The sequence below is a fragment of the Solea solea genome, chromosome 9, assembly GCF_958295425.1.
Source record: "Solea solea chromosome 9, fSolSol10.1, whole genome shotgun sequence".
NCBI lineage: Eukaryota > Metazoa > Chordata > Actinopteri > Pleuronectiformes > Soleidae > Solea > Solea solea.
This window is the reverse complement of record NC_081142.1, coordinates 21,532,904-21,559,331: the sequence shown is the minus strand read 5'-3', so window position 1 is coordinate 21,559,331 and position 26,428 is coordinate 21,532,904. Positions and strand designations below refer to the sequence as shown.

At 40.1% G+C, this 26,428-nt stretch overlaps 2 protein-coding genes and 1 long non-coding RNA gene across 3 annotated transcripts; all 3 read right to left on the bottom strand.

Moving 5' to 3' along the window:
* Window positions 1-671: 671 nt before the first annotated feature.
* Window positions 672-2,003, bottom strand: LOC131466237 (uncharacterized). Its single transcript, XR_009241402.1, has 4 exons — window positions 1,910-2,003; window positions 1,652-1,819; window positions 1,442-1,558; window positions 672-963 (listed from the first exon to the last, which is right to left on the bottom strand). It is a non-coding gene; the product is annotated as an uncharacterized LOC131466237 (long non-coding RNA).
* A 1,990-nt stretch (window positions 2,004-3,993) lies between these two features.
* Window positions 3,994-19,234, bottom strand: LOC131465730 (threonine-rich protein-like). Its single transcript, XM_058638599.1, has 7 exons — window positions 19,146-19,234; window positions 18,575-18,676; window positions 18,317-18,484; window positions 18,107-18,223; window positions 17,277-17,628; window positions 12,031-12,198; window positions 3,994-4,036 (listed from the first exon to the last, which is right to left on the bottom strand). The coding sequence occupies exons 1-7, from the start codon at window positions 19,195-19,197 to the stop codon at window positions 3,994-3,996; spliced, it is 1,002 nt and encodes a 333-aa protein (XP_058494582.1). The 5' UTR covers window positions 19,198-19,234.
* A 3,090-nt stretch (window positions 19,235-22,324) lies between these two features.
* Window positions 22,325-24,173, bottom strand: LOC131465729 (integumentary mucin C.1-like). The gene is made up of 5 exons (XM_058638598.1): window positions 24,084-24,173; window positions 23,729-23,830; window positions 23,471-23,638; window positions 23,261-23,377; window positions 22,325-22,782 (listed from the first exon to the last, which is right to left on the bottom strand). The coding sequence occupies exons 1-5, from the start codon at window positions 24,133-24,135 to the stop codon at window positions 22,325-22,327; spliced, it is 897 nt and encodes a 298-aa protein (XP_058494581.1). The 5' UTR covers window positions 24,136-24,173.
* Window positions 24,174-26,428: the final 2,255 nt, after the last annotated feature.

Below are 26,428 nucleotides of genomic sequence, written 5' to 3'. Positions count from 1 at the left end.
AAGCAGTTGTTGGAGAAGCAGTTGTAGTTGTGGCAGCAGCTGAAGTTACGGCAGCAGTTGAAGTTGGTGAAGCAGTTGTAGTTGTGGCAGCAGTTGAAGCTGGTGAAGCAGTTGTAGTTGGGGCAGCAGTTGAAGTTGGTGAAGCAGTTGTAGTTGGAGCAGCAGTTGTAGTTGCAGTTGAAGTTGGGGAAGCAGTTGTTGTTGGAGAAGCAGTTGTAGTTGTTGCAACAGTTGAAGTTGCTGCAGGGGTTGAAGTTGGGACAGCAGTTGTAGTTGTGGCAGCAGTTGAAGTTACAGCAGCAGTTGTAGTTGCAGCTGCAGTTGAAGTTGGGGAAGCAGTTGTTGTTGGAGAAGCAGTTGTAGTTGTTGCAACAGTTGAAGTTGCTGCAGCGGTTGAAGTTGGGGAAGCAGTTGTAGTTGGTGAAGCAGTTGTTGTAGGTGAAGGAGTTGTAGTTGGGGCAGCAGTTGAAGTTGGTGAAGCAGTTGTAGTTGCGGAAACAGTTGTTGGGGCAGCAGTTGAAGTTGGTGAAGCAGTTGTTGTAGGTGAAGGAGTTGTAGTTGGGGCAGCAGTTGAAGTTGGTGAAGCAGTTGTAGTTGCGGAAACAGTTGTTGGGGCAGCAGTTGTAGTTGGGGCAGCAGTTGAAGTTGGTGAAGCAGTTGTAGTAGGTGAAGGAGTTGTAGTTGGGGCAGCAGTTGAAGTTGGTGATGATGTCGTTGTAGTTGCAGCAGCAGATGAAGTTGGTGAAGCAGTTGTTGGAGAAGCAGTTGTAGTTGGAGCAGCAGTTGTAGTTGGGGCAGCAGTTGTTGTGAGAGTGTTACATAGATTTGTCTCACAACAAGTTGGTCCACTGCTAATGCTGCCAACATTTTGCATGAACGGTAGTGTCCCCAAGCTACCAGCAGCTGCACACATGTTTGTAGATGCACAACCAAAGGCAGGAGAAGTGGAGGCCCCATTTGTCACTGAAGATGAAAGTAATTTAGTTAATTTCATAATTTTTTATATAGATTTGAATTAAGTCTTATATTGTGTTTTTTATGTTAGTTTATTCTATAAAGTTACATTTCATTACTTCTGATTGATTGGCCAAAATGGCACTGGTTATCATTTGAATGTCCAAACATCTTTTTTAAGTAGAACACATAAAAACACATATAACATTAGAATGGGTTAAAACTGTGCTGACTGAAGGAAACCTAATTGTATTCGAGCTGTGGGGAAACTCCACTGCAGTAATTGTGTTTTGCTTACTTTCAATACTGTGAGTAGCATTTAAATGCTGGGTGGTAAAATACTTTATGATAATGTAGTACAATAGGTTTGAAATGTACCTTCGCTCAACTACATTATATAGATTGAATGACTGTCTGGTTGAATGAAGTATTTGAGCTTTAGTGATGAACTGACCAAATGACTAACATATATAATAATAAGACTCACCACTTGCTTGAAAGCAGCGATCTTGTGTTCCCGTACACTGTACTGAAGTGGTGCATTGTGATGTGGCAGGGTCACATGAATAACACTGGAGGCTGTTGACTGATGGAGTGGTGGGGACTGAAAAAGAAGACCATGAGATTGTGTTCATTAGGGTTAGATAAAATTGTCTTTCTCATGTTTTGTAGGTGATGATCATCCATCTGTACTTACATGATAGAGTGGCTGAGTTGCAGTTATCTGTGTTGCAGCATGTAGTAGATGCAAGTGCACTCGAAACACCCAAGTTGACTGAAAATATCTGAGATCCTGTGGCTGGACAAAGGGAGGACGACGCACACGCCTTGAAGATTTGTTGTCCAGGAGTTCCAGATGAAAAGGCTGAAAAGTACAGTTTGTTCATTTTAATTGAAAACACTTTGCAGCACGTTTGTTCCTGAAAAGTAATAAATGACGTGTTGAAAATAATACCTTCAATGGCGGCAGTTATACACATTGTCTCTGTGGAACATGTTAGTGGCACGGTGCTTGTACATGAATCATCTGTGCAAGTCTGACACACAAGAGCTGCAGCTGCAATGTGGAAAAAAAATACATGATTAGAAACAGAGTCCTCAAGACTACAGGACTTTCATTAATTAAGGCTCAAACATATAAATATGGTTGCTTTAAACTGATTTTAAAACGTAGTATTTGTAATGTAAAAAATGTGGTTTCATGTGTGACCGACACTACTTGACTCTTAAGTATCTCATCTGTTAGACTCGTGTTTAGACTGGTTTTGGTTCTTCTGTTATCTTCTGTAAGAATATGAAATTACAAACTGGCTTTTGGTTCATGCAAAGCTTTAAATCCTTTGTGATAATCAGCCCTTTAAAATTTAAACACATTCTGTTGTAGCTGTTGTAATAATACTGTAGTAAAAAAGAACACTTACTTGTGCTGGACAGAGCCCAGATGAGAGTCAGAGAAAGAAGTAGCTTCATCATGATCTAACACTACTGCAGATTTGTTACTAAACCTTACAGCACAGAGACACTCTTTATATTGTGAAGGTGATGAATACAGTTATGACTGATGCACGTCTATATACATCAATGATTGGGTGTGTCATTTTTTTAAAGTGAGTGAATCAGTCATAACGTCATGTCCTCTTTTGTCCTTCCACAACGTCAAACCACGCCAAAATGCTCCTAAACACACCTTAATTTTTTCCAGTGTTTGTGTTTATAACTTTGTCTAAAATAGTTATAATAATTAATAGTTTAATAGTTAATTAAATATAAACACTGTTTATCCTCTTGACCTTTATTTAAAGATTCTAGATTTTGTTACAGTGCTCTATATTTAACCCATGATATTGTCACATTGAAGAGTGAATTTGTGACAAATGACCTTTAACCATATAAAAAAACTGAAACAAATAAAACTGCAATATACTGCTGTCAGTGAATGGAAACAATACATTTCTGAAGCCAAATGATATGTTAATATCAGGTCTTTTTAAATTTTGATGGCACTGCACATTTTCATAATGTAATTCATAACATTCTTTTTTTTCGTCTGATTTCACCTCTGTAATATTTAGTCACAGATATTTTATTTTTTTAAAGATTCAGTCATTGTGGTAGAAATAAGTGTATGATTCTGTTCTTTAAAACAAATTGACATCAAAATCAATCTTGAATCTACACATTTTATTTCATTACACTGTATTAAGTTACTAACATAGCTACATCTATTTAGGGATTCCATGCTGTGTCCTTATGGTGCAATTAATTGTATTCAACAACCGCAAATGCTTAAAAAATCTGAAGTGCAAACAACTACATACGTACAGATGTTATTTTTGTTGCATCAAGATACGTAGATACTATCAATGAATGAAGAGGACAGATGATTCACCAGTTTTACAACATTCCAGATGATGACAAACAACAAGCACATGTGCAAGCGACGTGTGACAAATGTAAGGACATTATTTTATGTCCTTACATTTATGTCTAATGACCTTTTGAAATGTGTGTAGCAAAAATCTAATTTCTACTACAATTAAAATGATTAAATCTTTAAAGAATATTATTTTGTTGTACAATATTTAAGAAAAAGTTATAAATATACAGAGTGAATTTTGTTCAAGGTACTATCTACAGTACTGCTACAAAGTGGTAAAAATTAAAGTAGTAGAAACTAGACGAAGCATCGTGAAAACTTCACACAATGATGTGAAGCTGTCAGGGACTATGGCAAGGCAGAACAAAGGACTCAAAGGCAAGATTCAGGACACGATTCAGTCAGTAACAGAGTTTATTTCCAGGCAGAGGTTCGGTACACGGGAGGCCAATCAGATCTGGCAGAGGTACAAAAAACCTCAGGCAACAAGGCAAGGTGAAAAAGGTATGCAAGTGAAGACTGTGACTATGGCTGTGGTAAGAGTGCTGAAATGTGAGCTGTGAACATCAACCAACTGGCAGCAAGACAAGACACAGAGGGGAATAAAAGCAGGGCATGATTGGGGAGTGACTGCATGCAGATGTGGGAGACACAGTCAGGGATCAGGTGCACGCAGACGAGGACGGGGGCGGGGCAGACAGGAACCTGAAACAGAGACAGGGGTGAGTGATCACAAAATAAAACAGGAAGACAAGACATGGAACATGAAGGGAAAAAGCAAAGACACTTAATTGAAGTGACAAATCATGACAGAAGCAGCTTTTGTATTTATCCAAAATGGCAAAAAGAGCAGCCGTCTTTTGGTTCAGCAGTTGCTACCATTTTGTGGAATTCCCTGAGCTCCTCCATCATTACACAGGATTACTAGATAGCCATCACTCCTAGAAAACTAGCACATGTTGTTGTTGATATGATTTCCATCGTTCTGCATACATCATCCAGATCACTAGTGTGATTGTTTGTAGGTCAATGCAATCTCGTGCAGAGGTATTTTGAGCTACGTCTGTTTGTCATGCCTCTGGAAGTGGCAGTTTACTACATGCTTTCCACCCAATAACCAGGATAGTTCCTGCCACACATAAACAAGCCTTTCCTAGATGACCTCGGGGGTGAGGGATGCTTCTGCATAATTGTTTCTTTTTAAATTGTGGGGAGTGTATGAAGTAAATAATATACTGTGGGACACCACAGTTAGTCTGGATCAACCGGGGCTTGCTGTAGAGCATGTGACATATCTGACTTGTCAAGATGTGTATTCCATTGCATTGAAAAGCAAGCAGGAAACTCCTCATTGGGGTTGATTTTGGGGTCACAAGCTGTTTACGGGCCAGTCCTGGGTAAGGCTTGTTGAAGAAACACAGATACCTCCTATATTGTATAGTGGTCCCGATGTCAAACCTGTTGTAATTTATCTAATATTTACGATCATGTGTTGTATAGGAAGGGTAGTTAGATAACCTTTAAAAAGTGTGGTCACGCTCACAGGGGCCAGAATTATTCGGTAATTCGGCAGGAACACATTCTCCCAAGCTTCTGCAGAGCTTGGTCTGATGCCTTACTTGTAACCAAATAAAATCCCCTTTGTTCGGTATGAGTCCTGTGTCAGTGGGGTTCCTTTCTGCACCATCAACTCATCACCTATCGTTCGTAAAAAGATGGAAGCCTGACTAAAAACGACACATATGATACTCTGTTGTGTAATCTCTCTATTACTTGCTGTGTTAATGTTTCCTGTTAGAATGTTTGCTATGCAGTCGCATCTGGTGTAGCCAGTTCAATTGAATAATCAATAACAAATGAGAAGATGGCTGAGTTTTCAGTCATTTTGTTTGTCATCAGGCCTAAAGCATATTTCTACAATAATAATAATAATACTTTTACATCATTTCATGTTGGCATGCAAATATGCAGTCTAAAATGAAGAAAATGACAACACTATCTTTGAGATTCGAACCATAGATCCTTGAGGCAAGTCCAGATCCTCTATCCACTATGCTACAGTATGTCTCATGCTGGATGCAATGAACGGCTGCAGAGTTGGATGACGTATAAGCCTCGGTTGCTAGGTAACGATACACAAATTCAAAAATTTGTAATTCTTGATTTTGTTTGCAAACTGACAGTTCTATTGATCTAATGCATGCAGTAAGTGGTTACCTTTTTGTAAAATCGGCTGAAATCAATAGAAAATAGAAAAAGCTAAGTGTGACATTTTAAGTCCTGATATTCAATTCAATTCAATTCAATTTTATTTGTATAGCGCCAAATCATAACATACATTATCTCAGGGCACTGTACATAGACAACATCAAAGAGAGCAGAGAACCCCAACAGTTCACACAATGAGCAAGCACTAGGCATCAGTGGAGAGAAAAAACTCCCTCTTAACAGGAAGAAATCTCTGGCAGAACCAGGCTCAGAAATGTGCAGTCATCTGCCTCGACCGGTTGGGGTGAAAGGAAAATCGGGGACAGAGGAGAGGTGGAGGACAGAAAGGGGAGGGGGGAGAGAAAGGACAAGAGGGAGATGAGGTAGAGACAGAAGAGAGAGAGAGACCAGGAGCAGATACACAACAACTGTATCAAGTTACAAGTTAATACAATTAATGATATTGACTTTTTAATTATAGCACAATAATAATGGTGATGATGTGGGTAGCCTCGAAAACTGGATCTTGGTCCCGCAACCTGCATGATGAGAATACAGAGAGAGAGAGAGAGAGGGAAGGAAGGAAATACACAAACTAGGGAGAGAAAGAGACAAGGTTAATGACATATAAAAAGTCAAAATCATATCCTGAGTGTGAGAGAGTGAATGTGCGTGCACCACAGATAAAAAATCCCCCAGCAGTCTAGTTCTATAGCAGCATAACTAAGAGCTTATAAGCTTATAGTTAGAGCTGGTTCAGGGAAACCTGGACCAGCTCTAACTATAAGCTTTATCAAAAAGGAAAGTTTTAAGTTTAACTTTAAATACAGAGAGAGTGTCCGCCCCCCGAACTATCATTGGGAGCTGGTTCCACAGGAGAGGGGCCTGGTAACTAAAGGCTCTGCCTCCCATTCTGCTCTTGCAGACTCTAGGAACCACAAGTAAGCCTGTATTTTGTGACCTAAGTGGTCTATTAGGGCGATAAGGTAAGACTAAGTTTTTCAGGTATGAAGGGGCCTGACCATTAAGTGCTTTGTACGTGAGGAGGAGGATTTTAAATTTAATTCTAAACTGTACAGGGAGCCAGTGTAGAGAAGCTAACACTGGAGTTATATGGTCTCTCTTTCTAGTTCCTGTCAGAACTCGTGCTGCAGCATTTTGAATTAACTGAAGGGTTCTAACAGACTTGTTGGAACATCCTGATAATAAGGAGTTACAGTAATCTAATCTAGATGTAACAAAAGCATGAACTAGTTTTTCAGCATCCCGTAAAGACAGAATGTTTCTAATTTTCTTAATGTTCCGCAGGTGGAAGAAGGCTGTTCTGGAAATTAGTTTAATGTGTGAGTCAAATGACATTTCCTGGTCAAAAGTAACTCCAAGGTTCCTCACAGTGGAACTGGAAGCCAGGGTGATGTCATCTAAAGTGACAATGTGATCGGAAAGTTTTTCTCTGAGGTGTTTAGGGCCGAGTATAATGACCTCAGTTTTTTCTGAGTTTAAAAGTAGAAAGTTACAGGTCATCCAGGACTTAATGTCTCTGAGACATTCCTGGAGTTGAACAACCTGATTTATTTCATCCGGCCTCATTGATAAATAAAGCTGTGTGTCATCTGCATAACAATGAAAATGTATGTTGTGCTTTCTAATAATGTTCCCTAGAGGAAGCATATATAAGGTAAAAAGTATAGGCCCAAGCACTGAGCCTTGTGGAACTCCACAATTAACTTTAGTTTGAAGTGAGGCTTTATCATTAACATGAACAAACTGGAATCTATCAGATAAGTATGATTTAAACCAGCAGAGGGCAGCACCTGTGATACCAAGAGTCTGCTCCAGTCTCTGCAGTAGAATATTATGATCTATGGTGTCAAATGCAGCACTAAGATCCAACAGGACAAGTAAAGAGACTAGACCATTATCAGAAGCCAAGAGAAGATCATTACTAACTTTAACTAGTGCTGTTTCTGTGCTATGGTTTAATCTAAAACCTGACTGAAAATCTTCAAACAGGCCATTAATGCGCAAATATTCACATAGTTGATTAGCAACTACTTTTTCTAAGATTTTAGAAACAAAGGGAAGATTAGATATAGGTCGGTAGTTAGCTAAAATGTCTGGGTCAAGGGTCGCTTTTTTGAGAAGGGGTTTAATAACTGCTATTTTAAACGTTTGGGGCACATATCCAGTTAATAAGGATAGATTAATTTGAGTTAATATAGAGCTGTTAATTAAAGGAAAGACATCTTTAAACAGTTTGGTGGGGATAGGATCTAACTGACAGGTTGATGGCTTAGATGATGAAACTAATGATGTTAATTCAGGGAGATCTATAGGGGAGAAACTGTCTAAATGTGCACCTGGTGCTTCTAAAGCTCTTGTGCTAAAAGATGAGTCAGTCCCAATATGAGGGAGGAGATGATCAATATTTATTCTAATTGATGTTATTTTATTCACAAAAAAGTTCATAAAGTCATCACTGCTCAGTGTTAAAGGAATAGATGGTTCAGTGGAGCTGTGGCTCTGTGTCAGCCTGGCTACAGTGCTGAAAAGAAATCTATGATTATTCTTATTTTCTTCAATTAGAGAAGAATAATAGGCAGCTCTAGCTTTGTGTAGGGCTTTTTTGTAAGCTACAAAACCATCTTTCCAGGCTATATAAAATTCCTCTAGGTTATTGGAACGCCATTTTCTTTCTAATCTACGTAACCCCTGTTTAAGAGCACGAGTATTGGAGTTAAACCATGGTGCTCGTCTCATCTGATTCACCACCTTCTTTTTCAGAGGGGCAACACAATCTAATGTAGTACGCAGTGAGGCCGCTGTACTATCAACAAGGTTATCTATGAGGGCGGGGGTAAAATCACAAACGGTACCTTCAGATGTACTGACATATGGCACCGAGTTAAATAAAGGTTGCACTGTCTCTTTGAATGTATTAATATTATTATCAGACAGGCACCGGCTGTAGCTGTATTTCTTATTTATGTTATTGTAGTTCATTATTGTACAATTAAATGTGAGTAAATAATGATCAGTAAGGAGAGGGTTTTGAGGAACTATGTTTAAGTTATCAATATCAATACCATAAGTTAAAACAAGGTCGAGGGTGTGATTAAGGTAATGAGTTGGTTTATTAACGTGTTGAATAAAACCTATTGATTCCAACAGCGAGTTAAATGCGCAGCTAAGACTATCACGGTCAACATCTACATGGATGTTGAAATCCCCTACAATTATGATTTTATCCGTCTTAAGCACCAACTCAGATAAGAACTCAGAGAACTCTGATAGGAACTCTGAATAAGGAGCAGGTGGACGATAAACTGTGACTATCATAACTGGTTTTTGTGATTTCCAACTAGGATGAGCTAGATTAAGAATAAGGCTTTCAAACGATGAATATCCTAGTTTGGGTTTGGGATTGATTAATAATCTAGTATTAAAAATGGCTGCTACACCTCCTCCTCGGCCTGAGCTTCTAGGAATATGGGTATTAGCATGAGTGGGTGGAGTTGACTCATTTAGACTAACGTAATCTTCTTCATGTAACCAAGTTTCAGTTACACAGAATAAATCAATACAATTGTCAGAAATGAGATCATTTATTAAAACAGATTTTGAGGAGAGAGACCTAATATTTAATAGTCCACATTTAAAAGTGGTATTATTTGACTCTATTTTATTGTTAGTATTAATCTTTATTAAGTTAGAATGTCTAACTCCTCTTCTGTTTGTTATTGATTTATTTACTTCATTTACTTTATTTACTTTAGTTTTTACTTTAGTAGGTCGAGGGACAGACACAGTCTCTATGGGGTTTTTAATTGGTGACTGCTCGTAAAGAAGCACAGAGAAGCATGAAAGACTGCAACTCTGTGTCCTGGTCTCAACTCTGGTTTGTCATGGGTTTCTAATAAAATGCTCTAAGCTGCTAGATAAGAGAGCTGCTCCATCCAAAGTAGGATGGACGCCGTCTCTCTTCATGAGACCAGGTTTCCCCCAGAAGTTTTGCCAGTTATCTAAAAACCCAATGTTGTTTTCTGGACACCACCTCGACAGCCAGCGATTGAATGATGACATGCGGCTATACATGTCATCACTGGTTACATTGGGCAAAGGACCAGAGAAAATTACGTTGTCCGACATAGATTGTGCGTACCTACACACAGACTTAACATTAACTTTCGTGACCTCCGATTGGCGTAATCGGGTGTCATTACTGCCGACGTGAATAATAACTTTACTGAATGTACGTTTATCTGTAGCCAGCAGTTTCAGATAAGATTCTATGTCGCCCGCTCTGGCCCCGGGAAAACACTTGACTGTGGTCGCTGGCGTCGCTATTTTCACGTTCCTCAGGATGGAATCACCAATCACCAGAGTTGGTTTCTCAGTCTGTGTGGTGCTGAGAGGGGAAAACTTGTTTGAGGTGTGAACAGTTTGGTGGTGGACAGGACTCTTAGGCTTAACACTACGCCTCTTAGTGCGGACAGTCACCCAGCTGCCCTGTTTGTCTCCCGGCTGCACGGGAGCTGCTGAGGGAGCTAATGCTATGTGGTCCGCACCGACTACTGGGGAGTGGCTAACTGATTTAGCTTCTATGGTGCGGAGCCGAGTTTCTACTTCACTAAGCCTCGCCTCCAACCTAGCCAGCAAGCTACATTTTTTACAAGTACTTTTATCGCTAAAGGAGGCAGAGGAGTAGCTAAACATGTGGCACACAACACAGGAGAGAGCAGGAGAAGGAGAGGGAGAGAGAGAAGCCATCGCTGCTAAGCTAACTTTACGCTAGCAGAGAGAGAAACACCGTACGTGATCTACGTAAACGATAGAGTTTGAACAAAAGTAGTGGGTGAGAATATTAGTCTTAGTACTAGTATTAGTAATAAAAACGAGCGTTTGTTCAGTTAGAACAGTCGATCGTTCCAGTAGATAGAAAACCGCAGAGAGCGCAGAAGGCACACAGCGTAACACCAGTGGAAGCACAGGAAGTGACACAATACGTTACCGCCCCGGACAGTTCTCTCAGCCGCAGCTCAGCAGTTGTTAACCATGGCTCTAGAAGTATCCGCTAGTGGCTGAAGTCTACCTGTTGTAGGCTAATCCAAAAACAAGTTACTAATAATTAGCCATGGATTCTCATCGTAGGCAGTGTGGAACAATGGCCAAAGTCATTGGCTATACAGTTCTGAACTTAAACGTTAGCCTTCAGCTGGGCTAGACTATCGCTAAAAGCATAGTCAGGCAACGTTACCTAGCCCTTAGCCACAGAATCAGGGATATGTAACATCACATCACATCATAATAAGAAATTGGCCTTACAATGTTATCACATACATACCCAGCCAACAGACATTTGCATTTCGGCTTTATCTTCATGCTGAAAGCTACAAAAAGTAACTAACGGTGTTTTCCTATGCTATTCACGTAATTTTCATCACAGACCCGTGATTTTTGCCACGGAGCCGTGGTCATGTGATCGATGCGCTGTATGCCTAAGCCCTAAGCGAGAGTGCATCATCACTTGAGCTAGATTGTACTTGTAAAACAATGCCACCTGCTGATGAAGGAAGGCATTATTGAGACAAATATAACGTCTCAAAAATACGTCACTGTGGAAAGCGATGAATGCGTGTGCTGGCGATCCACAAATGCGGAATCACAATTCACAAATGCAATTTTCAGTTTTACAAATGTCATATTATTTACAAATACACATCTATATTTGTAAAAATCAACATACAAGTTATAAATGGGATTTTTTTATTTGTGGATCTCAAAACATGCATTCAAATCAAGAAATATGTGTGGGTCATATACAAATATTATTGGAACAAATTAAACCCCCTAATTCTTCTGCTCAATAAAACTTTTTTATTATAGAAACTTAGCATTTACTTGGTTGCTGGAGAAGTCAAAGTTTGACAGACAGAGGAGAGACGTTAACCAAGTATTTCTGCACAAATAAATTAAATCAACAGTTAATAAATAATAAGTTTTATAAACAAATAAACAATAAACATTCTCAGTAAGGTCCTGCCCCCCTGGATAGCACATATGGTTTGAAACAACAATGTGTACAATTATTAAGATCATTTAAAGTGCATGCAATGGTAAAGTGTTCAGTTCATTTGAAATACACATAAAATAAATAACCAGTGAATATTGAAAATGTGAGTATTAGGTAGTACAAGTTAAGTTATATGTTAAATAATGTTTAAATTACTTAAGTTAAAGTTAAAGTGTTTTCTGTACTGGGAGTATTGTATTGGTGTCGCCTTCAGCAAAGTCAGTTTCACCCAGACTCTTTAGACTTTTGACTGAATGTGTAACTTCTACTTCACACAACCATCAACCAAAGATGGCAATAAGGCTAATAGAAAAAAAAAAACACCTCACAGTCTATTGGTGGCTTCAGTGGTCATTCATCCATGTCATATTCTAAAAGAGGGTAAATAAAACAAGTCCTAACAGAAGATGGATCATACCCAGTCTGATACAACAAGCAGAACTGGAGGTAGTTGTAGTTGTAGTTGGGTTGGTTTGTGTCGCTAAGTTGGATGTCACTGTTGGTGGAGCCGAGGTTGCTATGGTTGAGAGGACTGTTGGGGCAGGGGTTGCTGTAGGTGGTGCACCTGTTGCAGTTGGGGTAGCAACTGAAGTTGGGGAAGCAGTTGCGGTTGCTGGAACAGCAGTTGTAGTTGGAGCAGCAGTTGGGGCGGCAGTTGTATTTGGAGCAGCAGTTGTTGAGGCAGCAGTTGAAGTTGGTGAAGCAGTTGTTGGTGCAGCAGTTGTAGTTGGGGCAGCAGTTGAAGTTGGTGAAGCAGTTGTGGTAGGTGAAGGAGTTGTATTTGGGGCAGCAGTTGTAGTTGGGGGAGCAGTTGAAGTAGGAGCAGCAGTTGAAGTTGGTGGTGATGTCGTTGTGGTTACAGCAGCAGTTGAAGTTGGTGAAGCAGTTGTTGGAGAAGCAGTTGTAGTTGTGGCAGCAGTTGTAGTTGAAGCAGCAGTTGAAGTTGGTGATGATGTCGTTGTAGTTGCAGCAGCAGTTGAAGTTGGTGAAGCAGTTGTAGTTGGGACAGCAGTTGAAGTTGGTGAAGCAGTTGTAGTTGGAGCAGCAGTTGTAGTTGCAGCTGCAGTTGAAGTTGGGGAAGCAGTTGTTGAGGCAGCAGTTGATGTTGGTGAAACAGTTGTTGGGGCAGCAGTTGAAGTTGGGAAAGCAGTTGTAGTTGTAGCAGCAGTTGAAGTTACGGCAGCAGTTGTAGTTGCGACAGCAGTTGAAGTTGGGGAAGCAGTAGTTGGAGCAGCAGTTGAAGTTGGGGAAGCAGTTGTAGTTGCGGCAGCAGTTGAAGTTGGGGAAGCAGTTGTAGTTGCGGCAGCAGTTGAAGTTGGGGAAGCAATTGTTGAGGCAGCAGTTGAAGTTGGTGAAACAGTTGTTGGGGCAGCTGTTGAAGTTGGTGAAGCAGTTGTTGGTGAAGCAGTTGTAGTTGCGGCAGCAGTTGAAGTTGGGGAAGCAGTTGTTGAGGCAGCAGTTGAAGTTGGTGAAGCAGTTGTTGGGGCAGCAGTTGAAGTTGGTGAAGCAGTTGTGGTAGGTGAAGTAGTTGTAGTTGTGGCAGCAGTTGAAGTTGGGACAGCAGTTGTAGTTGTAGCAGCAGCTGAAGTTACTGCAGCAGTTGTAGTTGCGGCAGCAGTTGCAGTTGGAACAGCAGTTGTAGTTGTAGCAGCAGTTGAAGTTGGTGAAGCAGTTGTAGTTGTGGCAGCAGTTGAAGCTGGTGAAGCAGTTGTAGTTGGGACAGCAGTTGAAGTTGGTGAAGCAGTTGTAGTTGGAGCAGCAGTTGAAGTTGGGGAAGCAGTTGTTGAGGCAGCAATTGATGTTGATGAAACAGTTGTTGGGGCAGCAGTTGAAGTTGGGACAGCAGTTGTAGTTGTAGCAGCAGTCGAAGTTACGGCAGCAGTTGTAGTTGCGACAGCAGTTGAAGTTGGGGAAGCAGTAGTTGGAGCAGCAGTTGAAGTTGCAGAAACAGTTGTTGGGGCAGCAGTTGAAGTTGGTGAAGCAGTTGTAGTTGCGGCAACAGTTGAAGTTGCGGCAGCGGTTGAAGTTGGGACAGCAGTTGTAGTTGTGGCAGCAGTTGAAGTTACGGCAGCAGTTGTAGTTGCGACAGCAGTTGAAGTTGGTGAAGCAGTTGTAGTTGCGGCAGCAGTTGAAGTTGGGGAAGCAGTTGTAGTTGCGGCAGCAGTTGGGGAAGCAGTTGTAGTTGCGGCAGCAGTTGAAGTTGGGGAAGCAATTGTTGAGGCAGCAGTTGAAGTTGGTGAAACAGTTGTTGGGGCAGCTGTTGAAGTTGGTGAAGCAGTTGTAGTTGCAGCTGCAGTTGAAGTTTGGGAAGCAGTTGTTGGAGAAGCAGTTGTAGTTGTGGAAGCAGTAGTTGGAGCAGCAGTTGAAGTTGCAGAAACAGTTGTTGGGGCAGCAGTTGAAGTTGGTGAAGCAGTTGTAGTTGCGGCAACAGTTGAAGTTGCGGCAGCGGTTGAAGTTGGGACAGCAGTTGTAGTTGTGCCAGCAGTTGAAGTTACGGCAGCAGTTGTAGTTACGTCAGCAGTTGAAGTTGGTGAAGCAGTTGTAGTTGCGGCAGCAGTTGAAGTTGGGGAAGCAGTTGTAGTTGCGGCAGCAGTTGAAGTTGGGGAAGCAATTGTTGAGGCAGCAGTTGAAGTTGGTGAAACAGTTGTTGGGGCAGCTGTTGAAGTTGGTGAAGCAGTTGTTGGTGAAGCAGTTGTAGTTGCGGCAGCAGTTGAAGTTGGGGAAGCAGTTGTTGAGGCAGCAGTTGAAGTTGGTGAAGCAGTTGTTGGGGCAGCAGTTGTAGTTGCGGAAACAGTTGTTGGGGCAGCAGTTGAAGTTGGTGAAGCAGTTGTGGTAGGTGAAGTAGTTGTAGTTGTGGCAGCAGTTGAAGTTGGGACAGCAGTTGTAGTTGTAGCAGCAGCTGAAGTTACTGCAGCAGTTGTAGTTGCGGCAGCAGTTGCAGTTGGAACAGCAGTTGTAGTTGTAGCAGCAGTTGAAGTTGGTGAAGCAGTTGTAGTTGTGGCAGCAGTTGAAGCTGGTGAAGCAGTTGTAGTTGGGACAGCAGTTGAAGTTGGTGAAGCAGTTGTAGTTGGAGCAGCAGTTGAAGTTGGGGAAGCAGTTGTTGAGGCAGCAGTTGATGTTGGTGAAACAGTTGTTGGGGCAGCAGTTGAAGTTGGGACAGCAGTTGTAGTTGTAGCAGCAGTTGAAGTTACGGCAGCAGTTGTAGTTGCGACAGCAGTTGAAGTTGGGGAAGCAGTAGTTGGAGCAGCAGTTGAAGTTGCAGAAACAGTTGTTGGGGCAGCAGTTGAAGTTGGTGAAGCAGTTGTAGTTGCGGCAACAGTTGAAGTTGCGGCAGCGGTTGAAGTTGGGACAGCAGTTGTAGTTGTGGCAGCAGTTGAAGTTACGGCAGCAGTTGTAGTTGCGACAGCAGTTGAAGTTGGTGAAGCAGTTGTAGTTGCGGCAGCAGTTGAAGTTGGGGAAGCAGTTGTAGTTGCGGCAGCAGTTGGGGAAGCAGTTGTAGTTGCGGCAGCAGTTGAAGTTGGGGAAGCAATTGTTGAGGCAGCTGTTGAAGTTGGTGAAGCAGTTGTAGTTGCAGCTGCAGTTGAAGTTTGGGAAGCAGTTGTTGGAGAAGCAGTTGTAGTTGTGGCAGCAGTTGAAGTTGGGACAGCAGTTGTAATTGTAGCAGCAGTTGTAGTTGTGGCAGCAGTTGAAGCTGGTGAAGCAGTTGTAGTTGGGACAGCAGTTGAAGTTGGTGAAGCAGTTGTAGTTGGAGCAGCAGTTGTAGTTGCAGCTGCAGTTGAAGTTGGGGAAGCAGTTGTTGAGGCAGCAGTTGATGTTGGTGAAACAGTTGTTGGGGCAGCAGTTGAAGTTGGGACAGCAGTTGTAGTTGTAGCAGCAGTTGAAGTTACGGCAGCAGTTGTAGTTGCGACAGCAGTTGAAGTTGGGGAAGCAGTAGTTGGAGCAGCAGTTGAAGTTGCAGAAACAGTTGTTGGGGCAGCAGTTGAAGTTGGTGAAGCAGTTGTAGTTGCGGCAACAGTTGAAGTTGCGGCAGCGGTTGAAGTTGGGACAGCAGTTGTAGTTGTGCCAGCAGTTGAAGTTACGGCAGCAGTTGTAGTTACGTCAGCAGTTGAAGTTGGTGAAGCAGTTGTAGTTGCGGCAGCAGTTGAAGTTGGGGAAGCAGTTGTAGTTGCGGCAGCAGTTGAAGTTGGGGAAGCAGTTGTAGTTGCGGCAGCAGTTGAAGTTGGGGAAGCAATTGTTGAGGCAGCAGTTGAAGTTGGTGAAACAGTTGTTGGGGCAGCTGATGAAGTTGGTGAAGCAGTTGTAGTTGCAGCTGCAGTTGAAGTTTGGGAAGCAGTTGTTGGAGAAGCAGTTGTAGTTGTGGCAGCAGTTGAAGTTGGGACAGCAGTTGTAGTTGTAGCAGCAGCTGAAGTTACAGCAGCAGTTGAAGTTGGTGAAGCAGTTGTGGTTGCGGCAGCAGTTGAAGCTGGTGAAGCAGTTGTAGTTGGGGCAGCAGTTGAAGTTGGTGAAGCAGTTGTAGTTGGAGCAGCAGTTGTAGTTGCAGCTGCAGTTGAAGTTGGGAAAGCAGTTGTAGTTGCGGCAGCAGTTGAAGTTGGGGAAGCAGTTGTTGAGGCAGCAGTTGATGTTGGTGAAACAGTTGTTGGGGCAGCAGTTGAAGTTACAGCAGCAGTTGTAGTTGTAGCAGCAGTTGAAGTTACGGCAGCAGTTGTAGTTGCGGCAGCAGTTGAAGTTGGGGAAGCAGTAGTTGGAGCAGCAGTTGAAGTTGCGGAAACAGTTGTTGGGGCAGCAGTTGAAGTTGGTGAAGCACTTGTAGTTGCAGCAACAGTTGAAGTTGCGGCAGCGGTTGAAGTTGGGACAGCACTTGTAGTTGCAGCTGCAGTTGAAGTTTGGGAAGCAGTTGTTGGAGAAGCAGTTGTAGTTGTGGCAGCAGTTGAAGTTGGGACCACAGTTGTAGTTGTAGCAGCAGTTGAAGTTGGTGAAGCAGTTGTAGTTGCGGCAGCAGTTGAAGTTGGGGAAGCAGTTGTTGAGGCAGCAGTTGAAGTTGGTGAAGCAGTTGTAGTTGCGGCAGCAGTTGAAGTTGGGGAAGCAGTTGTTGAGGCAGCAGTTGAAGTTGGTGAAACAGTTGTTGGGGCAGCTGTTGAAGTTGGTGAAGCAGTTGCAGCTGCAGTTGAAGTTTGGGAAGCAGTTGTTGGAGAAGCAGTTGTAGTTGTGGCAGCAGTTGAAGTTGGGACCACAGTTGTAGTTGTAGCAGCAGTTGTAGTTGGTGAAGCAGTTGTAGTTGTGGCAGCAGTTGAAGCTGGTGAAGCAGTTGTGGTTGGGACAGCAGTTGAAGTTGGTGAAGCAGTTGTAGTTGGAGCAGCAGTTGTAGTTGCAGTTGAAGTTGGGGAAGCAGTTGTTGTTGGAGAAGCAGTTGTAGTTGTTGCAGCAGTTGAAGTTGCTGCAGGGGTTGAAGTTGGGACAGCAGTTGTAGTTGTGGCAGCAGTTGAAGTTACAGCAGCAGTTGTAGTTGCAGCTGCAGTTGAAGTTGGGGAAGCAGTTGTTGTTGGAGAAGCAGTTGTAGTTGTTGCAACAGTTGAAGTTGCTGCAGCGGTTGAAGTTGGGGAAGCAGTTGTAGTTGGTGAAGCAGTTGTTGTAGGTGAAGGAGTTGTAGTTGGGGCAGCAGTTGAAGTTGGTGAAGCAGTTGTAGTTGCGGAAACAGTTGTTGGGGCAGCAGTTGAAGTTGGTGAAGCAGTTGAAGTTGGTGATGATGTCGTTGTAGTTGCAGCAGCAGATGAAGTTGGTGAAGCAGTTGTTGGAGAAGCAGTTGTAGTTGGGGCAGCAGTTGTAGTTGGAGCAGCAGTTGTAGTTGGGGCAGCAGTTGTTGTGAGAGTGTTACATAGATTTGTCTCACAACAAGTTGGTCCACTGCTAATGCTGCCAACATTTTGCATGAACGGTAGTGTCCCCAAGCTACCAGCAGCTGCACACATGTTTGTAGATGCACAACCAAAGGCAGGAGAAGTGGAGGCCCCATTTGTCACTGAAGATGAAAGTAATTTAGTTAATTTCATAATTTTTTATATAGATTTGAATTAAGTCTTATATTGTGTTTTTTATGTTAGTTTATTCTATAAAGTTACATTTCATTACTTCTGATTGATTGGCCAAAATGGCACTGGTTATCATTTGAATGTCCAAACATCTTTTTTAAGTAGAACACATAAAAACACATATAACATTAGAATGGGTTAAAACTGTGCTGACTGAAGGAAACCTAATTGTATTCGAGCTGTGGGGAAACTCCACTGCAGTAATTGTGTTTTGCTTACTTTCAATACTGTGAGTAGCATTTAAATGCTGGGTGGTAAAATACTTTATGATAATGTAGTACAATAGGTTTGAAATGTACCTTCGCTCAACTACATTATATAGATTGAATGACTGTCTGGTTGAATGAAGTATTTGAGCTTTAGTGATGAACTGACCAAATGACTAACATATATAATAATAAGACTCACCACTTGCTTGAAAGCAGCGATCTTGTGTTCCCGTACACTGTACTGAAGTGGTGCATTGTGATGTGGCAGGGTCACATGAATAACACTGGAGGCTGTTGACTGATGGAGTGGTGGGGACTGAAAAAGAAGACCATGAGATTGTGTTCATTAGGGTTAGATAAAATTGTCTTTCTCATGTTTTGTAGGTGATGATCATCCATCTGTACTTACATGATAGAGTGGCTGAGTTGCAGTTATCTGTGTTGCAGCATGTAGTAGATGCAAGTGCACTCGAAATACCCAAGTTGACTGAAAATATCTGAGATCCTGTGGCTGGACAAAGGGAGGACGACGCACACGCCTTGAAGATTTGTTGTCCAGGAGTTCCAGATGAAACGGCTGAAAAGTACAGTTTGTTCATTTTAATTGAAAGCACTTTGCAGCACGTTTGTGCCTGAAAAGTAATAAATGACGTGTTGAAAATAATACCTTCAATGGCGGCAGTTAAACACATTGTCTCCGTGGAACATGTTAGTGGCACGGTGCTTGTACATGAATCATCAGTGCAAGTCTGACACACAAGAGCTGCAGCTGCAATGTGGAAAAAAATACATGATTAGAAACAGAGTCCTCAAGACTACAGGATTTTCATTAATTAAGGCTCATAAATATGGTTGCTTTTCAAACTGATTTTAAAACATAGTAGTTAAATTCGGTTTCATGTGTCAACAGACACTACTTGACTCTTAGGTATCTCATTTGTTTGACTCGTGTTTAGACTGGTTTTGGTTCTTCTGTAATGTGTCAAGAACTTCCCCACTTAAGCCTGGGACACCCTGATGGTTACCTATCAACGGTCAGTCACCATTGCCCTTGTTGGGTCTTTTTGGTTGTCTGTCTTTGCTGTTGGTTTATCATTGTTGAGGTGTCCCAGGCCTCATGATATTTTTTTATGAAAAATAAATTACAAACTGGCTTTCGATTCTTTAACACTCTTCAGAATCTAAACACATTCTGTTGTAGCTGTTGTAATAATACTGTAGTAAAAAAGAACACTTACTTGTGCTGGACAGAGCCCAGATGAGAGTCAGAGAAAGAAGTAGCTTCATCATGATCTACCACTACTGCAGATTTGTTACTAAACCTTACAGCACAGAGACACTCTTTATATTGTGAAGGTGATGAATACAGTTATGACTGATGCACGTCTAAATACATCAATGATTGGGTGTGTCATTTTTTTAAAGTGAGTGAATCAGTCATAACGTCATGTCCTCTTTTGTCCTTCCACAACGTCAAACCACGCCAAAATGCTCCTAAACACACCTTAATTTTTTCCAGTGTTTGTGTTTATAACTTTGTCTAAAATAGTTAGAATAATTAATAGTTTAATAGTTAATTAAATATAAACACTGTTTATCCTCTTGACCTTTATTTAAAGATTCTAGATTTTGTTACAGTGCTCTATATTTATCCCATGATATTGTCACGGTGAAGAGTGAATGCGTGACAAATGACCTTTAACCGTAAAAAACAAACTGAAACAAATAAAACTTCAATATACTGCTGTCAGTGAATGGAAACAATACATTTTTGAAGCCAAATGATATGTTAATATCAGGTCTTTTAAAATTTTGATGGCACTGCACATTTTCATAATATAATTCATAACATTCTTTTTTTTTCCTCTGATTTCACCTCTGTAATATTTAGTCACAGATATTTTATTTTTTTAAGATTCAGTCATTGTGGTAGAAATAAGTGTATGATTCTGTTCTTTAAAACAAACTTACATCAAAATCAATCTTGAAATCTACAAATTCTATGTCATTAAACTGTATTACGTTTCCAACATAGCTACATCTATTTAGGGATTCCATGCTGTGTCCTTATTGTGCAATTATTTGTATTCAACAACCGCAAATGCTTAAAAAATCTGAAGTAAAAACAACTACATACGTACAGATGTTATTTTTGTTGCATCCAGATACGTAGATGCTATCAATGAATGAAGAGGACAGATGAGTCACCAGTTTTACAACATTCCAGATGATGACAAACAACAAGCACATGTGCAAGCAATGTGTGGCTCATACAAGGGACGTGTGACAAATGTAAGGACATTATTTTATGAGGTATTTAAAGAGGTGGCCTTCACCTGTCTAAGTGATGTCTAATTCACAGTAAGAAAACGTTTAGCAAATATTATGTATTCTTTATTCAAGGTGTATGTAAAAAAAATCATTGCTGAACAGACATATTTCTACTACTATTTAAATGGTTAAATCTTTAAAGAATACAATTTTGTTAGTAAATATTAGAGGTGAAATTATGAATATACACACTGAATTATGTTCATGGTCCACAGTAATGCTACAAAGTGGTAACAAAGGAAAGTTGTGGAAACTGGATGAAAAAAAAAGTTTTTTATGTCATGGTCTTGCTTAGCCTGGTGAACCTAGCCAAATCTGCCAGCCATTTGCTTTGCTATGCAGACATGTCTGGTGAGGCTGTGGTTTTGGCCAACTACAGAATCTCATGAGAAAACAGGAGAACAATCACAACACTTGGTGCTCAAGTGCATCACGGTTTGGGATTGGTCTCCTGGGGTAGCATTGTGTAGACTTCACACAGTGATCACAGAGAATTTGCGTTGAGCAACTTTTGTATTTATCCAGCATGGCGGCCACCAAAGACCAGCTGATTTTTGATTCAGCAGTTGCTACCATTTTATGGGGCTCCTCCCTGATCTCCCCTATCATTACACACCATTACTAGATAGCCATCACTCCTAGAAAACTATAACAAGCACATTTGTTGATATGATTTCCATTGACCTGCATACATTATCCAGATCACTAGTGTGATTGTTTGTAGGTAAGTGCAATTGTGTGCAGAGGTATTTTGATCTGCGTCCTTTCCACCCAATAACCAGGACAGTTTCTTCCACATATAAACAAGCCTTTTCTTGATTGATCTGTTTCTCTTGTGCTTGGTATTCTGACTGAACCATCTCCAACTTTAATTGTTCGGGGGTGGGGGACACTGAGACTTAAAACATGAAGTAGAATCTAGGTCAAATTAATACAATTTATGCTTCTGCATAATTATTATTGTTATTTTTTATGTATTTATTTTATTATTTTACTGAACTTAAAGGTGCACTATGTAGGAATTAGTGAGATCTATTGGTGAGACTGTAGGGTGCAAAAAGGACAGACTGTGGCAACAGCAATGCTCATAAAGTGAGAATACTGTAAAGAGGTTGGAGGATGACTTAAAACACAAGAAACATTTACGACAGGTGCCCTGGTGACGCAACGCGGTTGGGGTTCACTGAGTGGTAGTAGTAGTAGTAGTAGTAAGAAATTTAATTTTCACAACCTATGGGTGACACTCTTGAATGATGAAGCAGGCATCAATTCATGAAAAAAACAGTTAAAAAGTTGAAATATGGAGATTAAAGGTTTCTGTCCAACAGTAGTATTTTTTTTTTTTTTTTTTTGTTACTAAAACTGAGACTAAAACTGAACTAAAACCTTTTTGATTTTTCGTCGACTAAAACTGGACTAAAACTATCACATATAGAAATGACTAAAATGTGACTAGAACTAATAATCATTTTAGTCCAAAAAACTAAAACCAAGACCAAATCTAGAATGGCTGCCAAAACAACACTGATTGTTTATGTTTATAAAAACTTAAAAATGGGAAGTTTTAGAGACCAAGTCATAAAAAAGAAACACAAAGCATTTTTATAAATCAGTTTTATTACAGAAACTTAGCATTTACTTGGTTGCTGGAATAGTTATGGTGCTTCTCACAAACCAGTCAAAGTTTGACATCCAGAGGACTGACTTTAACCACATATGTGTTCACAAATTAATTATATCAACAATATATAAACAACAAGTCATATAAATAAATAAACAATGCATCTTGTCAGTAAGGTCCTGCCCCCCTGGATAGCACATATGGTTTTAAACAACAATTTGTACGATACACATAAAATAGAGTATTTTTAAGTTAAATGTTTAAATAAGTTAAGATCAAGTGGAAGTGTTTTCTCTACAGGGAGTATTGCATTGATGTCATCTTCAGCAAGGTCGGTTTCACCCAGACTCTTTAGACTTTTGACTAAATGTGCAACTTCTACTTCACACAGCCACCAACTAAAGATAAAAAAAATCACCTCACAGTCTATTTGTGGCATCAGTGGTCATTCATTCATGTCATATTCTAAAAGAGGGTAAATAAAACAAGTCCTAGCAGAAGATGGATCGTACCCAGTCTGATACAATAAGCAGAACTGGAGGTAGTTGTAGTTGTAGTTGTAGTCGGGTTGTTTTGTGTCGCTAAGTTGGATGTTCCTGTTGTAGTTGGGATAGCAACTGTTGGGGAAGCAGTTGCAGTTGCTGGAACAGCAGTTGTAGTTGGAGCAGCAGTTGTAGTTGGAGCAGCAGTTGTAGTTGGGGCAGCAGTTGTAGTTGGAGCAGCAGTTGTAGTTGGGGCAGCAGTTGTAGTTGGGCTAGCAGTTGTTGTGACAGTGTTACATAGATTTGTCTCACAACAAGTTGGTCCACTGCTAATGCTGCCAACATTTTGCATAAAAGGTAGTGTCCCCAAGCTACCAGCAGCAGCACACATGTTTGTAGAGGCACAACCAAAGGCAGGAGAAGTGGAGGCCCCATTTGTCACTGAAGATGAAAGTCATTTAGTTAATTTCATATTTTTTTTATATAGATTTGAATGAAGTCTTATATTGTGTTTTTTCTGTTAGTTTATTCTATAAAGTTACATTTCATTACTTCTGATTGATTGGCCAAAATGGCACTGGTTTTCATTTGAATGTCCAAACATCTTTTTAAGTAGAACACATAAAAAAACATATAACACTAGAATGGATAAAAACTGTGCTGACTTAAGGAAACCTAATTGTATTTGAGCTGTGGGGAAACTCCACTGCAGTAATTGTGTTTTGGTTACTTTCAATTCTGTCAGTAGCATTTAAACGCTGTATGGTAAAATACTTTATGATAATGTAGTACAATAGGTTAGTATTTTACATTCGCTTAACTACATTATATCGATTGAATGACTGTCTGGTTGAATGAAGTATTTGAGCTTTAGTGATGAACTGACCAAATGACTAACATATATAATAAAAAGACTCACCACTTGATTGAAAGCAGCGATCTTGTGTTCCCGTACACTGTACTGAAGTGGTGCATTGTGATGTGACAGGGTCACATGAATAACACTGGAGGCTGTTGACTGATGGAGTGGTGGGGACTGAAAAAGAAGACCATGAGATTGTGTTCATTAGGGTTAGATAAAATATTCTTTCTCATGTTTTGTATGTGATGATCATCCATCTGTACTTACATGATAGAGTGGCTGAGTTGCAGTTATCTGTGTTGCAGCATGTAGTAGATGCAAGTGCACTCGAAACACCCAAGTTGACTGAAAATATCTGAGATCCTGTGGCTGGACAAAGGGAGGACGACGCACACGCCTTGAAGATTTGTTGTCCAGGAGTTCCAGATGAAACGGCTGAAAAGTACAGTTTGTTCATTTTAATTGAAAGCACTTTGCAGCACGTTTGTGCCTGAAAAGTAATAAATGACGTGTTGAAAATAATACCTTCAATGGCGGCAGTTATACACATTGTCTCCGTGGAACATGTTAGTGGCACGGTGCTTGTACATGATTCATCTGTGCAAGTCTGACACACAAGAGCTGCAGCTGCAATGTGGAAAAAAATACATGATTAGAAACAGAGTCCTCAAGACTACAGGATTTTCATTAATTAAGGCTCATAAATATGGTTGCTTTTCAGACTGATTTTAAAACATTACATTTTTTTGTGTAATCCAACACTACTTGACTCTTAAATGTGTTTGATTTATTTTTAGACTGGTTTTAGTTCTGTTGTAGAATATAGATCACATTCTGTTGCAGCTGTTGTAATGATATTGTTGTAAAAAAGTACACTTACTTGTGCTGGAGAGAGCCCAGATGAGAGTCAGAGAAAGAAGCAGATTCATCATGATTTTCCACTACTGCAGATTTGTTACTAAACCTTACAGCACAGAGACACTCTATATATTGTGAAGGTGATGACTGATGCACTTCTAAATACATCAATGATCGGGTGTGTCATTATGTATACAGTGTCATCAGTCATAACGTCATGTCCTCTTTTGTCTTTCAGAAAACGACAACGTCAAATCACTCCTCAACACACACCTTCCAGTGTTTATGTGTTTACAACTGTGTGTCTAAAATCTTAAATGAAATATAAACACAGTTAACCTTCTTGTCCAGTCTTTAAAGATTCTACATTTTGTCACAGTGCTCTATGTATATCTCAGGTTATTGTCATGTCGGTTTTAAAAACATGAGGACAATTATTAAAATGAGCTTAAACAGAGAATATGCTGCTGCCAGTGAATGGAAACAATACATTTCTGAAGCTAAATGATGCATAAATAATCAGGTGTTTTAAAATGTTTGATAACACTGAACATTTTCTTTCTTTTTTATGATTTCACCTTCTCAGATTTCTTATTCTTTTCTTATTTTCTTTTAAGGTCATTGTTGTGGTAGACTAACATGTATCATTCTGTTCTTGAAACCAAATTGACATCAAAATCTGTCTTGAAACCTACAAATACTATTAACTTACTGTAAGTTACTAACATAGTAACACAGTTTCCATGCTGTGAGTAAAGTACAGTAAATGCTTAAAAATCTAAAGTAAAAACAAATATGTACGTACAGACGTTATTTTTGTTGCGTCAAGATCGGTAGATGCTATCACTGAATGAAGAGGACAGATGATTCACCAGTTTCACAACATTCCAGATGATGACAAACAACAAGCACATGTGCAAATGACGTGTGACAAATGTAAGGACATTATTTTATGACGTATCTAAAGAGGTGGCCTTGATATACATTATGGAATATTTGTAGCAACAATCAAATATTATTTATTCATGTTAAGCCAGCTAAGATGTATGGGAAAACCATTGCTGCAAAGACACATTGGTACTACTATTAAAATTATAAAATCTTTAAAGAATACAATTTTTTTTAGTTAATATTAGAGGTAAAATGATAAATTTACTATTGTGTTTAAGGTAGTATCCGCAGTAATGCTACAAAGAGGTAAAAATGAAAGCAAAGGAAACTGGATGAAAGAAAAAAGTTTGAGTGGAAACCGTCTATAGGCACTTTACAGACACTCATGTTCTTGCTTAGCCAAGGTGAACCCAGACAAATCTGCCAGCCATTTGCTTTTGCTCTGTAGACACATCTAGTGAGGATGCCGTTTTGGCTAACTACAGAATCTCATGAGAAAATAGGAGACCAATCACAGTCCCTGGTACGCTGGAGGTGGACTTCACAGGATGATGACAGAGAAGTGACGTCTAGCAGATGCTAATCGAGACTTAAGGGAGTGTAACTTTGAACATAATTAAAGTGATCTGACACAGCAGAAGATAATGAGGATACACTCAAGGCCAAAACCTTTGTTCCACAAGAGAGAGGGAAAAAGATCTAAGATGTTTTTGCTTAAATGAGTAGGTTTATGTGCAAATTGGTTGAAACCAACTGTATCAATAAGGGCCAGGAATGCCTTAGCTAAAGCACAACAATATTGAAACCAGGGAGGATGAGTAGGGAGATCTCAACATGGAGGGATTCAAAAGAGTTAAATTTAAGATGTTTTTATGATTACATTGAAAAAAGACCTATTAAAATAAGGCAACACCACCCCCTTGTTTGGAGGCCAGAGAAATGTTAGTATATTTAGAGTTAGGTGGGGAAGCTTCATTTAGAGAAAGGAATACATTTGGTTTCAACCAGGTTTCACATAGACCAATCATGGACAATGTATGCTCCAGTATTAGGTCATTTAAAACCAAAGCTTTAGTGGACAATAACCTAATATTTATAAGAGCAAAAATGTAATGCCATATTACCATTGCTGTCTCTGGTTATAAATACACTGTCAGTAATGATTTGCTTTAGATTTTGCGCCCACACCGTGTAAGTGTTGATTTCGCTTACTGTTTATTTTGGTATAAAATTCAAAGAAAAATAAAGTTATAATAAAGAAGACATTTGAGTAAATCATTTACCATGCTTTTAAGCTTTTATTTTATTTCCCACAAAGCATTGAGTATTCAGACATAACACATTAATGAGAGATTTAAACCAAGTATTTCTTCACAAATAAATTAAATCAACAATCAAAAAATAAGTTACATGCATAACCAATACATATTGAAATAATAAATCAGGTGACAATAAGTGAAACATCATCAACTTACT

Excerpts from the sequence above, each read along its gene's own strand:
- LOC131465730 (XM_058638599.1), bottom strand. The coding sequence starts at position 19,197 with ATGATGAAGCTACTTCTTTCTCTGACTCTCATCTGGGCTCTGTCCAGC. Across the intron at positions 18,485-18,574 it reads TTTAACTGCCGCCATTGAAG|CCGTTTCATCTGGAACTCCT; the intron begins GTATTATTTTCA and ends TGTACTTTTCAG. Across the intron at positions 17,629-18,106 it reads TCGCTGCTTTCAAGCAAGTG|TGACAAATGGGGCCTCCACT; the intron begins GTGAGTCTTATT and ends TTTCATCTTCAG.
- LOC131465729 (XM_058638598.1), bottom strand. The coding sequence starts at position 24,135 with ATGATGAATCTGCTTCTTTCTCTGACTCTCATCTGGGCTCTCTCCAGC. Across the intron at positions 23,378-23,470 it reads CAACTCAGCCACTCTATCAT|TCCCCACCACTCCATCAGTC; the intron begins GTAAGTACAGAT and ends CTTCTTTTTCAG. Across the intron at positions 22,783-23,260 it reads TCGCTGCTTTCAATCAAGTG|TGACAAATGGGGCCTCCACT; the intron begins GTGAGTCTTTTT and ends TTTCATCTTCAG.